Here is a 14,110-nt window from a genome sequence, read left to right as displayed (position 1 = left end):
GAATCTAAAATATATTTTGATTTGTTTAACATTTTACTGGTTCCTACATGCTTCCATAAGTGTTATTTCATCATTTTGATGTCTTCACTATTAATAGCAAAAATAAAAAACCCTCGAATGAGTAGGTGTGTCCAAACTTTTGACTGGTACTGTACATTACATTATTTTGAATAAATCCTACTATATCTTCATCAATAGTATTTTTGTACTGATCTTCATTTAATTGATAAGAGCATTATTGATTGGTTGCTCCACTACTGTAACTAAGGTTTTTCACCAGAAGTGAATAAGCAGAATGTTACGTAATTTGCATAGAAAATTAATTTGTGGGCAATGGAAATGAATCAAGATCAAGGTTAAGAAACTTGTTCTCCCATGAACAGCTGAAAATATCTACAGGAAGGTTGGTGTTTTTTTTCCATTCTCACACCCACCAACACCCACTGTATGAAGGTTATCTTTAAAACACATTATAATACTCCCTTCATTATTCAATCCATCCAAACAGAATCCTAGCCTCTACTTTCGATGCACTTCTATCCATGCCTCACAGATGGCCAGGTGTAGCTAAGCAACATGGCCAATAGCTCCATCTTGTCTCATAACACGTAGTGGAAATGTTGTCATTGCTTTTCATACACTTATCCCATCCTTTCAGATCTACAAAAGTGCCTTGGGTTTAGGGCTCGGGGTTGATTTGAGATTTACAAATCCTTAAATCTACTCACTTCCTCTTACCTTGCCGCTAGTGGTAGGCTTACAGCATGCTTCTGGGTCTTAACTACTCACGCTCATCCACCTAAAGACAACCATACAAAAACCCCTCAACCCTCTCAGAACTCATCACTCCAGTCTATAGGAAGGGGGAAAACAAACCCAACATAGGAGGACATCATGTAATGTAGTAGTGGCAGTTATTCCCACTGTCTGGTCTCTTTGTTCTGTCTTGTTTCTTACTTTCCCTACCAGGCAGAGACAGAGTGCTCTCACTAAGTCTGGTCCCCCTCTGCCACTTGCAGATTATACAGTGTCTTCTTCCACTAAACTTCATTAGTATAGTATGCCATGCATCTGTAAGAACAAATGTCAAATGTACAGTCGTGGCCAAAAGTTGAGAATGACAAAAATATTAATCTTCAGGAAGTCTACAGGAAGGTCTACAGAGCTTGCTCCGGAATGGCAGCAGGCAGGTGTGAGTGCATCTGCACGCACAGTGAGGCGAAGACTTTTGGAGGATGACCTGGTGTCAAGAAGGGCAGCAAAGAAGCCACTTCTCTCCAGGAAAAACATCAGGGACAGACTGATATTCTGCAAAAGATACAGGGATTGGACTGCTGAGGACTGGGGTAAAGTCATTTTCTCTGATGAATCCCCTGTCCGATTGTTTGGGACATCCGGAAAAAAGCTTGTCCGGAGAAGACAAGGTGAGCGCTACCATCAGTCCTGTGTCATGCCAACAGTAAAGCATCCTGAGACCATTCATGTGTGGGGTTGCTTCTCAGCCAAGGGAGTGGGCTCACTCACAATTTGGCCTAAGAACACAGCCCTGAATAACGAATGGTACCAACACACCCTCCGAGAGCAACTTCTCCCAACCATCCAGGAACAGTTTGGTGACAAACAATGCCTTTTCCAGCATGATGGAGCACCTTGCCATAAGGCAAAAGTGATAACTAAGTGGCTCGGGGAACAAAACATCGATATTTTGGGTCCATGGCCAGGAAACTCTCCAGACCTTAATCCCATTGAGAACCTGTGGTCATTCCTCAAGGAGGCAGGTGGACAAACAAAACCCCACAAATTCTGACAAACTCCAAGCATTGATTATGCAAGAATGGGCTGCCATCAGTCAGGATGTGGCCCAGAAGTTAATTGACAGCCTGCCAGGGCGGATTGCAGAGGTCTTGAAAAAGAAGGGTCAACAATGCAAATATTGACTCTTTGCATCAACTTCACGTAATTCTCAATGGAAGCCTTTGACACGTATGAAATGCAGTGAAAGACAGTGAAGCAGCAAACTTTGTGGAAATTAATATTTGTGTCATTCTCAAAACTTTTGGCCACAACTGTATGCAGATAGATTAGAAGGGATGGGCATGGTGGTTGTTGCTCTGTACTTTTCATTCATTTAAAACCATGATCCAAATTAAGAAGACAATTGGGGGAACCATTCCCCTCCATTCTTTTAAGAATCATCTCCACATTCATCGACCAACAGTGAACCCAAGCACGGAACAAATAAAGTGTATTTCCTCAGAGTTCCTGATAAATTATTAAATAGTGCATGAGTGGAGCTGCGTGATGACTTGTTTTCAGAAATCAGAGTTTAATTAAGTAAGTAAATCAAATTTTCATTATCAACACGTAGCCTATCATAACAACCCCACTGTATCAACACTCCCAGAATATTTGCCTATTACAAACAGTGATATCTTCTGAATGGTATCACCCAATGACAAGTGGATGATATCAGGGCTCCCGAGTGGCGCAGCAGTCTAAGGAACTGCATCTCAGTGCAAGAGGCGTCACTACAGTCCCTGGTTTGAAACCAGGCTGTATCACATCCGGCTGTGTTTGGGAGTCCATTGGGCCAGCACACAATTGGCCCAGTGTCGTACAGGTTTGGCCGGTGTATGCCGTCATTGTAAATAAGAATTTGTTCTTAACTGACTTGCCTAGTTAAATAAAAGTTCAATAGAAATAATAAAAATATCACATTCCATTTCGGCCTGTCACAATAGAACACACTCACAGTATTGTTGCAGAAGGCAACATGTTCATACTGAGTGTGAGAAGGGATAAACGATAAATGTCAAAACAAAGCACTGAGCAAGAAAAAAGTATGGTTATTCAAGAGGGAAGAAATATCCAAACATTTCCAACCAGTATACCTGAACCCTCTCTAATTTGCTTGATGTGTGCTTGTAACATTGTGTGATTCAATTCATGTCAATCGAATTCAATTTAATATTGATGTTTGTCTAAAGTCAATTGAAATATGTTGACAAAAAATATCATATCAGCATTTCACATTTCATTCCCTTATCTACTTTGTGGAAAGTAAGTTGTTTTCATTTGAGCAACCTTAAGATGAGCGATTTCATTCCACCATTCAGTGGGAGGTGTCAAATGGTTGACCAACATAGTCATTGGCTGGGAAAAACCCTGTGACTATAGTTAATCAGCACAACAACTGTTTATGCCCTCATCAAAGAGCTGTCTGTCTGGAACTCAGAGTAGACTTAACACTATCATTACCAGCGTCTCTGACAAGGTGCTGGCAGAAAGGTAACTGTGGCCAATTTCAGTTCAAAAACCGCTGTATATTTCTAAATTCATCTTATTGAGCATGAATTGGCAATTGGTAGGCTACAATCAGAGTGCTAACACATTGAATTAAGGTATACTCATTAAGTAGTGAAAGATGAAGATGGCACTGCAGTGGCATAGCAGCCATCTTACGGGCTCCTGACCAATTCTGCTAATGTGTGTGCATTTTTTACACTGTTCTGAATTTTTTATTTTACATAATGTCTCTGCCATAATTTCCTACGACCAGAAACAGCTTCTGGACATCAAAACAGCGATCAATAACCTTGATCTGCTTTCTACAGACCAGGCCCTAGTCCCCGAGACTCGAAAGAGGAAGCGGCAGCGAAAAAAAGGCAACTGAACCGGCACCCTGACGAGACTATGTTGGCGAGCAAATAGACCACCATTGCCCTGTGTTCCATTCGCAAACGTGCAATCACTGGAAAAAAACTGGATGAGCTCCGTTCGAGACTACCCTATCTACGGGACCTGAAAAACTAATATCCTTTGTTTCTCTGAGTCGTGACTTAAAGAGGCCATGGATAAACATCTCACTGGTTTTTCTATGCATCGCCAAGACCGGGCGGCAGACTCGGGTAAGACGAAGGGAGGAGGTGTGGTTCTCTTTGTTAACAACAGCTGGTGTCCGATCTCTAATGTTAAGGAAGTCTCAGGTTTTTACATGTCTGAGTTAGAATACCTCATGATAAGCTGCAGACTATACTATTTTTCGTAGCTGTCTATTTACCGCCACAAACTGATGCTGGCACTAAGACCGCACTCAATGATCTGCATAAGGCCATAAGAAAACGCTAATTCAGAGGCAGCATTTCTCATGGCCGGTGATTATAATGCATGGAAACTTAAATCCATTTTCTTATTTTTACCAGCATGTCACCTGTGCATCGGTGACAAAACGCTCTAGATCACCTTTATTCCACACACAGAAACACATACAAGGCCCTCCCTCACCCTCCCTTTGGCACATCAGATCATAACTCTATCCTCCTGCTTGAAAGCAAAATCTCAAACCAAAAGTACCAGTGATGTGCTCAATACTGAAGTGGTCTAATGAAGCGGATGCTGAGCTATAGGTTATGTTCCCGGGATTCATCCAATTACATTCAGGAGTTTACCACATCAGTCACTGGCTTCATTAATAAGTGCCTCGGCAACATCATCCCCACAAAGACTGTATGTACATACCCCAACCAGAACCCATGGATTACAGACAACATCCGCACTGAGATAAAGAGCTGCTGCTTTCAAGAAGCGGGACACTAATCCGGACTCTTACAAGAAATAACCTCCGACGAGCCATCAAACAAACAAGGTGTCAATACAGGACTAAGATTGAATCCTACTACGCCGGCTTTGACGTTCAAGAGAGTGGCAGGGCTTGCAAACTATCATGGATTACAAAGGGAGACCCGTGAGCTGCCCAGCGACGCGAGCCTACCAGACGAGCTAAATGCCTTCTAAGTCCGCTTTGAGGCAAGCAACCCTGAACCATGTTTGAGAGCACCAGTTGTTCCGACCTAGTTTGTGATCTTGCCCTCTGTAGCCAATGTGAGTAACACTTTTAAACAGGTTTAAACATTCGCAAGGCCGCGGAGCCTGACGGAATACCAGGACGCGTATTCAGAGCATGCGCTAACCAGCTGGCAAGTGTCTTCACTGACATTTTCCACCAATCCCTGACCCGGTTTGTAATTCCAACTTGTTTCAAGCAGACCACCATAGTCCCCATGCCCAAGAACCCCTAAATGACTATTGAACTAAATTAACTGCCTAAATGACTATAGCCCCGTAGCATTCACATTTATAGCCATTAAATGCTTTGAAAGACTGGTCATGGCTCACATCAACACCATCATCCCAGAAACCCTGGACCCACTCCAATTTGCACACCGCCCCAACAGATCCACAGATGACGCAATCTATATTGCACTCCACACTGCCCTATCCCATCTGGACAAGAGGAATAACTATGTAAGAATACTGTTCATTGACTATAGCTCAGCATTCAATACCATAGTACCCTCCAAGCTCATCATTAAGCTTGAGGCCACGGGTCTGAACCCCGCCCTGTGCAATTGGGTCCTGGACTTCCTGATGGTCCGCCCCCAGGTGGTGAAGGTAGGAAACAACACCTCCACTTCGCTGATCCTCAACACTGGGGCTCCACAAGGGTGGAAATCAGTGTCTTTGTTAGAAAACTATCTATGTACATACGTGAATATTGTCATATTTTGTTTCTCATATTCTATGTTTGAGATAAAAACTGATATATTAACTGATATATTATATACTATTCTACTGTATCTTAGTCTATTCCACTCTGACATTGCTCATCCATATTTTTAAATATTCTTAATTCCATTCCTTTACTTAGATTTGTGTGTTTTTTGGTATATGTCGTGAAATTGTTAGATATTACATGTTAGATATTGCTGCACTGTCGGAACTAGAAGCGCAAGCATTTCACTACACCCGCAATAACATCTGCTAAACACGTGTACGTCACCAATAATATTTGATTTGATGTTAACATTTAATTGAGAAGGTTTTGGGGAAAGTATTTCTGTCAACCCACAAGAACGTTATCACAACTGGCTACACACTGAGTGATAGACAAACATGCGCACCACACATACAGACAGGAACAATATTTCTGGAAATTAACTGGCAGATAGTGTTAGGTTTGGCTTTTTAAGCCAATAGTGGCTAACCAGGGGTGGGATAATGTCAATGCTGTGTTGATTAGATAGTAGCTGGTAGCTTGAGGTGGAACACGTGAAAATTGCATGTACAGTGCCTTCGGGAAGTATTCAGACCCCTTGACTTTTTCCACATTTTGTTACGTTACAGCCTTATTCTAAAATGTATTAAACAAAACATTTTTCTCAGCAATCTACACGCAATACCCCATAATGACAAAGTGAAAACTGGTTCAGACATTTTTGCAAATGTATTACAAATAAAAAACAGAAATACCTTAGTTACATAAGTATTCAGAAACTTTGCTATGAGACTCGAAATTGAGCTCAGGTGCATCCTGTTTCTATTGATCATCCTTGAGATGTTTCTACAACTTGGAGTCCGCATGTGGTAAATTAAATTGATTGGACATGATTTGGAAAAGCACACACCCGTCTATATACAGTCCCACAGTTGACAGTGCATGTCAGAGCAGAAATCAAGCCATGAGGTTGAAAGGAATTGTCTGTAGCGCTCCGGGACAGGATTGTGTCGAAGCACAGATGTGGGGAAGTGTACATAAAAATTCTGCAGCATTGAAGGTCCCCAATTGGGGGAGAAGGGCCTTGGTCTGGGAGGTGACCAAGAACCTGATGGTCCCTCTGACAGAGCTCTAGAGTTCCTCTGTGGAGATGGGTGAACCTTCCAGAAGGACAACCATCTCTACAGCACTCTACCAATCAGGGCTTTATGGTAATGGCCAGACAGAAGCCACATGACAGCCTGCTTGGAGTTTGCCAAAAGACAACTAAAGACTCTCAGACCATAAGAAACAAGATTCTCTGGTCTGATGAAACCAATATTAAACTCTTTGGCCCGAATGCCAAGAGTCACGTCGGGAGGAAACCTGGCACCATCCCTACGGTGAAGCATGGTGGTGGCAGAATCATGTATTGAGGAAAAGAGGAACGGAGCAAAGTACAGAGATCCTTGATGAAAACCTGCTCCAGAGTGAAGGTTCATTTTCCAACTGGACAACGACCCTAAGCACACAGCCAAGACAACTCAGGAGTGGTTTCGGGACAAGTCTCTGAATGTCATTGAGTGGCCCAGCCAGATCCCGGACTTGAACCCGATCGAACATCTCTGGAGAGACCTAAAAATAGCTGTGCAGCAAAGCTCTCCATCCAACCTGACAGAGCTTGAGAGGATCTGCAGAGAAGAATGGGAGAATCTCCCCAAATACAGGTGTGCCAAGCTTGTAGTGTCATACCCAAGAAGACTTGAGGCTGTAATCGCTGTCAAATGTGCTTCAACAAAGTACTGAGGAAAAGGTCTGAATACTTATGTAAATGTGACATTTCTGGGGGTATTTTTGATCCATTTGCCAACATTTCTAAAAACCTGTTTTTGCTTTTTCATTATGGGGTATTGTGTGTAAATTGATAGGGGAAAAATCTATTCAATCAATTTTAGAATAAGGTTGTAACGTAACAACATTTGGAAAAATTCAAGAGTTCTTTCCGAATGCACTGTACTTTCAGAATTGTTTGCCGAGCTACTCATAGGTGGTCTGCAAGCTACTGGTAGCTCGCAATCGACCTGTTGGAGACCCCTTGTTTATAACTATAAGCTTGTTCATTAGCATATACGTTTAGATCAAGTTTTTAAATCTGCAATACAGTTAATAGATTGGTTGGAATTGTGTTCCATCAAGTATACTGTAATGTACAGTGTTACTGTCAGAGCAATCCAAGGCCTAACACTCAGAAACGGCTAAGAAATATACTCATGACCGAGAAATTAAGCCTAGAAATGAAACCTTCTTAATTTACCTGATAATAATGGGCTTGGCTCTTGTTTGTTTCCTTCAAAACCAGTGATCTGTATCAACTCTCAATGCCCCCAAGGGGACCCAGTGACAGACACCAGGTGTATGTGGGTAAGGTGAGCAGTCCCCTTGAGAGGACAGAGAACGACCTGTCCAACTGTTGTTTATGCCCTCCTTTCATTCAACTGTGTGGCTCATTATCAGTCAAAGGAGACAGGGCCAGTAATGGCTGCTTTAAACTAGGTTGACTACCCATACATTACAAAAATGGATAAAAGTGTCTGCTAAATGGCATATATTATTATATTAACATGCTACAACGATAATGGTGTAAGCTCAAAACAATACATATGGTGATAAAGTACACAAACTTATGATTAAGTACATGTCTGTGGGGGTTAAACGCTGAAAGGGTGAAAGGGATAACAGGCTTTAAAAGTTATCTACAGTTTTTAAAATACGTGTCCAGAATAGAAACTAATGCCTCAAAGTTATTTCACGTAGGCCTAGTTTACCAAGCTTAGTTCACATCACAACAACCTAAAACAATGTGTTGAATAGAACAATGTAACAGCTAATCACAGTCTAACAAAGCCAAGTGCAACGCGGCCAGTGAATGCCGTGATTTCAAATCTCACAGAACAAAAACCCATTTGTGCGATTATTGTCCGACAAACTCGCAATGAGGCAAACAAAAAAATCCATTCCAGATGATGCATTCTTTGTTTTCAACCAAACGCGCACCCAGCTCCACAGCAGAGGCTACTGTTCGTAGGGCAATTGGGATGACGAATTTGCGTCACTTATTCAACAGGTGACTAGGCAATAAAACCGGTTAGCATGGTTTACTGTGCCTTTGTGACATGATAATATGATAACGTGACGGGGCTTTAGGCAAATTACAAGTCTGTAAATTGTAGGCCTATTTGGTCACTCTGCAGTCTAATAACGTGCCAGTATGAGTTTGATAAGGACAGTGACTCACCTCAATCCATTTCTGCGCTTCTAGAAACGCGGGCTCCGAGGCCGATTCGGAGAGGGGATGTCGCTGGTGTGGTTGTCCTCTATCTGCAGCGGGACTTGCCATTTGCAAAGCTGCTCAGTGTTAAAATAGACCAACAATAAATCTACAACTGTAGGCTATTGGAAAATCCTCAGGCTACAGCCTCAGCACCTGACCGTGAAAAGCCGATAATGCCGTTTATTTATTTTTACTTGACTTGCTGTGTAGCCAGTCTCCCCCAATCTCCTTCGGTCTATGTCGCAAACCCCGTGCACTGCACTTGCAGGTACCCCCTGTAACTCCCGTGTAGCCTACTGGGACTGTGGACCGAGTCGCCTCGCTCGCACCGCAATATGAATTGCATCAATGGCTAAAAATACACGGAGCAGTGCTGCTGTGCGGTCAGCCAATGCAAAGACAGCAAGCAATTCCATCAGCCACTCCGGATCACACACCCAGTTTCCCGACAGCAGCAACACAGAGCAGTGAAGATAATTATCATCGGGTGTGTTCGAGCAGTACGCCTAACGAAGCAGACTGTAGAAATTAGGCGAGTGAAGTTGGGGGAGGTGCATCTGTAATAGCCGAAAGACGGACACTGCAAGACTCAGATGAACATGTCAGTGTCAACATAGCTGCTCTTTCTATTACAACAAAAATATTTATAGATGTCAAAATAAACTTTTCTATACCCTCATATCACACACTTACAAACTGAAAACATAACGTTTGTACAATTAATTGGTTAGGGAGAGGTCTCAAATATCGCTTTTATTTGTGTAGGTTTTAGAATAACAGCAAAGCTGGTTCCTGTTTCAGTCCCTTCTTTTACCCTCCTAATGATTGGTTGACAAATAGTCCCTCCCACAATGCAGGTGGTGCAGTTGGTGAGGAGCAACTGCAGCGATTTAAGGATGCGCTATGCAGAATTCACTCATCCATTTCCTGGTTGCTAAAATTCTAATGGTTGGCCTAATTTCAGTTTATGTGACAAAACAAGCAAGTATAGCATAGTACCATCTAAACTGCTGTGAATATTTTTTTTTCATCAGTGGCATGTATTCATGGATGCCAAGGGAAGCCAGGCTTCCCCAAATATTTTACAAAAAAATAAAAGGTATTTCTTCTCTCTGTGTGTTTTTAGAATTTTCTGTAAATTCGCAAGTGGCTAAATCTCACCGGAGAAATCATCCAAGCGAGGGAAACAGCACCCCTCTCAGTACATGTAGCCCATGTATCTGATGCTGTCTGGACCAAAAGAGTATGACATGTTGCGGCTGTAGCTTTGATTGATGCAAGCAAGCATTTGGCTTCCCTTGATTAAAAAATGATTAAAGAATGAGCTGAGCTCAACTGTGAGTTGTCCTGGTGTAGCAAAACACCCCCCAAGGGAAAACAGTTTGGATTTGGCATCACACCAATCAAATCACATCCTAAGCAAAACATAATTTTAGTATTTGGTACGCTTGTGTTGATGTCATGCAGTAGCTAGCTCGCTAAATCGGTTTTTCCCTAAGCCATGGATGAAGATGGGGATTTGGACTTGTGGTTTTGACTTAATTCTCAGTAGAGGCCAATGATTATGACGGCGATTCTGATTAATATGTTGTGCCACTGGCCTGGGAGTTTTGAAGTTCAATATGTGGTCTAGATGTAGCCTAGCCCTTTTAGGCTCACGTTAACTAGCTAGCTAACTTAGCTGGTTCATTGTTGCCCATGCAAGGAAGTTAGGCTAGCAAGCAATTTAGCTAGATAGCCTATGACAACAAAAACTAAAAGCGTACTGTATGACAGAGCCATAGACTGTTTTGCCAACATGAAAGAAAGGAGGATGGCATTGGCGTTCAGCTAGTCTTCAAGTAGGGTGATTCCAACATTTATTTTTGCTTACACACGCATGCACACACACATACACACACATAGAAGATGGTACCAGAGGGGAAGGCGGCCGTTTTATTGTCTCTAAACCAACCGTGCTATTTTTTTTTTTCACCTTATTTGTAACTTATTTTGCACATAATGTTGCTGCTTATTTTATACATAATGTCTCTTATGACTGAAAAGTGCTTCTGGACATGAGAACAGAGATTACTCACTTTGAACTTGACAAAGAATTTTTCTTTAATGAGTTGGACGAGAGAGATTTACTCCAGACACCTGAACAGGCCCTCATCCCCGTCATTCGCAGGAGAAAGAGACAGAGGTTTTGGAAAGAGATCGGGGTGCCTTGTGAGGATCCGGCGACGAGTGGCTAATCTGCCTTTGCCATATGTCCTATTGGCCAACGTACAATCGCTGGATAATATAGTGGACGAACTACAAGCATGTATATCCTACCAACGGGACATTAAAAACTGTAATATCTAATATTTCACAGAGTCATAGCTGAACGACGACATGAATAACGAACAGCTGGCGGGTTATACACTGTTGACAGGATAGAACAGCAGCCTCTGGTAAGACAAGGGGTGTCGGTCTATGTATATTTGTAAACAACAGCTGGTGCACGATATCTAAGGAAGTCTCAAGGTTTTGCTCGACTATGGTAAAGTATCTCATGATAAGCTGTAGACCATACTATCTACCTAGAGAGTTTATCTATATTCTTTGTAGCTGTCTTTTTACCACCACAAACCGATGCTGGCACTAAGACCGCACTCAATGAGCTGTATATGGCCATAAGCAAACAGGAAAACGTTCATCCAGAGGTGGCGCTCCTAGTGGCTGGGGATTTTAATGCAGGGAAACTTAAATCCATTTGACCTAATTTCTACCAGTAGGTTAAATGTACCAGAGGGAAAAAAACTCTAGACCACATTTACTCCACACACAGAGACGCATATAAAGCTCTCCCTCGCCCTCCATTTGGCAAATCTGACCATAATTCTATCCTCCTGATTCCTGCTTACAAGCAAAAATTAAAGCAGGAAGCACCAGTGACTCGGTCAATAAAATAAATGGTCAGATGAAGCAGATGCTGAGCTACAGGACTGTTTTGCTAGCACAGACTGGAATATGTTCCGGGATTCTTCCGATGGTATTGAGGAGTACACCACGTCCGTCACTGGCTTCATCAATAAGTGCATTGATGACGTCCCCCCCACAGTGGCTGTACGTACATACCCCAACCAGAAGCTATGGATTACAGGCAACATCTGCACAGAGCTAAAGGGTAGAGCTGCCGCTTTCAAGGAGCCGGACTCTAACATGGAAGCTTATAAGAAATCCCCCTATGCCCTCCAACGAACCATCAAACAGGCAAAGCGTCAATATAGGACTAAGATCGAATCGTACTACATCGGCTCGGACGCTCGTCGGATGTGGCAGGGCTTGCAAAACATTGCAGACTACAAAGGAAAGCACAGCCGAGAGCTGCCCAGCGACACGAGCCTACTAGACGAGCTAAATTACTTCTATGCTCGCTTCAGGGCAAGTAACACTGAAACATTTATGAGAGCATCAGCTGTTCCAGATGACTGTGTGATCATGCTCTCCGCAGCCGATGTGAGTAAGACCTTTAAACAGGTCAACATTCACAAGGACGCAGGGCCAGACGGATTACCAGGATGTGTAATGCGCTGACCAACTGGCAAGTGTCTTCACTGATATTTTCAACCTCTCCCTGTCTGAGTCTGTAATACCACATGTTTCAAGCAGACCCCCATGGTCCCTGTGCCCAAGAACACTAAGGTAACCTGCCTAAATGACTACCAACCGTAGCACTCACGTCTGTAGCCATGAAGTGCTTTGAAAGACTGGTCATGGCTCACATCAAAACCAATATCCCAGAAACCCTAGACCCATTAGAATTTCCATACCACCCCAACAGATCCACAGATGATGCAATCTCTATTGCACTCCACACTGCCCTTTCACACCTGGACAAAAGGAACCCCTGTGAGAATGCTATTCATTGACTACAGTTCAGCGTTCAACACCATAGTGCCCTCAAAGCTCATCACTAAGCTAAGGACCCTGGGACTAAACACCTCCCTCTGCAACTGGATCCTGGACTTCCTGACGGGCCACCCCCAGGAGGTAAGGGTAGGAAACAATACATCCGCCACGCTGATCCTCAATAAGGTGGCCACTCAGGGGTGCGTGCTCAGTCCCCTCCTGTATTCTCCCTGTTCACTCATGACTGCACGGCCAGGCACGACTTCAACACCATCATTAAGTTTGCAGATGACACAACAAGTGATATTAGCATATGAAGATACCATGGGATGAATATTGCTCAATTGTTTTTGTTTCTTGCTGGAAGCCCACTCGTGAATGGTATCCCGCACTTACAGAGAGTGAATTTAAGAGTGAATAGTGCCTAAACACAATGCAACAAGTTCACTGCTAATGGAGAAATTAAGATGAGCAACATTTTTGAACATGCAACATAGCTAACCTGGTTTGACTTTTGCCTAAGCAGAGTCATCCTTCACATTTCAGCAGTTTAAACCAATCCAGAAAAGATATGATTGATCGCATGGAATCCAAATTCTCATTAGATTCAGCTGCTGTAGCCTAAGGACTCACTTAATGATAATGAAAAAGAAAGACACATCATTGACAAACACATCCTATTACACACCAAATTAATAAAACAATATTGCTTAGGCTAGTCAATGTATTTTACACTCAATAGTTTGTCAATCGAAGGAATTAAAAAGGCATAATGGCAAAAACAGCATGTTTTCTTGTCCTCTACTGGCCTCTTCAGGAACATTGCTGAAATGAGGATACTTGATAAGTCACTTTCCCTCTGTCATGTCTCAAATCCTGGTGCACCTTTTAAATCAAACAGTTTGAATTGCATTTTGAGGCCTGTATTGTGTCACCTACAACTGATATATCTTCCATATGAGGGGTCATAGCTCAATGGAGGAGCATTTTCAAATCCCAGATTCAAATCCTGGTGCCCCCTTAAAATCAAGTTGTTTAAACTTGTATATGCATTTTGATGCCTATGTTGTCAACATGAGGGGGTTTAGCTCAACGGTAGAGCATTAATCTGATATAAATCTTCAATAAATCTATTCAATATACGTATTGCCTTAATTTAAATATTTTTGATGCATTACAAAACATTGACTTGTTTTTAAACAAATGAAACTGAGCAGCTGGCGGGTGTAGGGGACTGGATTGATCTCTGACCTATTTCCTGTGAGATATTTCCTGTGAGATATTTCCTGTGGTTAACAACAATGATCATCAATTAGCTGGAAGAGCAGTGAATTTGAACAATGCTTAGCATGAGAAAAGGAGAATGC

At 42.5% G+C, this 14,110-nt stretch overlaps 1 protein-coding gene across 9 annotated transcripts in view; it reads right to left on the bottom strand.

The window, feature by feature from the left end:
• The window catches only part of LOC129858233 (LIM and calponin homology domains-containing protein 1-like), a 145,753-nt gene extending 136,136 nt beyond the window's left edge, over positions 1 to 9,617 (bottom strand). For 4 of the 9 annotated variants that reach the window (XM_055927292.1, XM_055927293.1, XM_055927294.1 and 1 more), the window contains exon 1: positions 8,829 to 9,616. In XM_055927292.1, the coding sequence (XP_055783267.1) occupies positions 8,829 to 8,930 (102 nt within the window). In that variant the 5' untranslated portion in view covers positions 8,931 to 9,616. Of the gene's footprint in view, positions 1 to 8,828 lie in introns of all 9 variants that reach the window. The other 5 variants (XM_055927286.1, XM_055927291.1, XM_055927289.1 and 2 more) reach the window with 3 other exon arrangements.
• Between the last annotated feature and the right edge of the window lie 4,493 nt (positions 9,618 to 14,110).

Source organism: Salvelinus fontinalis, chromosome 6 (assembly GCF_029448725.1).
Source record: "Salvelinus fontinalis isolate EN_2023a chromosome 6, ASM2944872v1, whole genome shotgun sequence".
Classification (NCBI taxonomy): domain Eukaryota; kingdom Metazoa; phylum Chordata; class Actinopteri; order Salmoniformes; family Salmonidae; genus Salvelinus; species Salvelinus fontinalis.
This window is presented reverse-complemented; position numbering and strand designations above follow the sequence as displayed.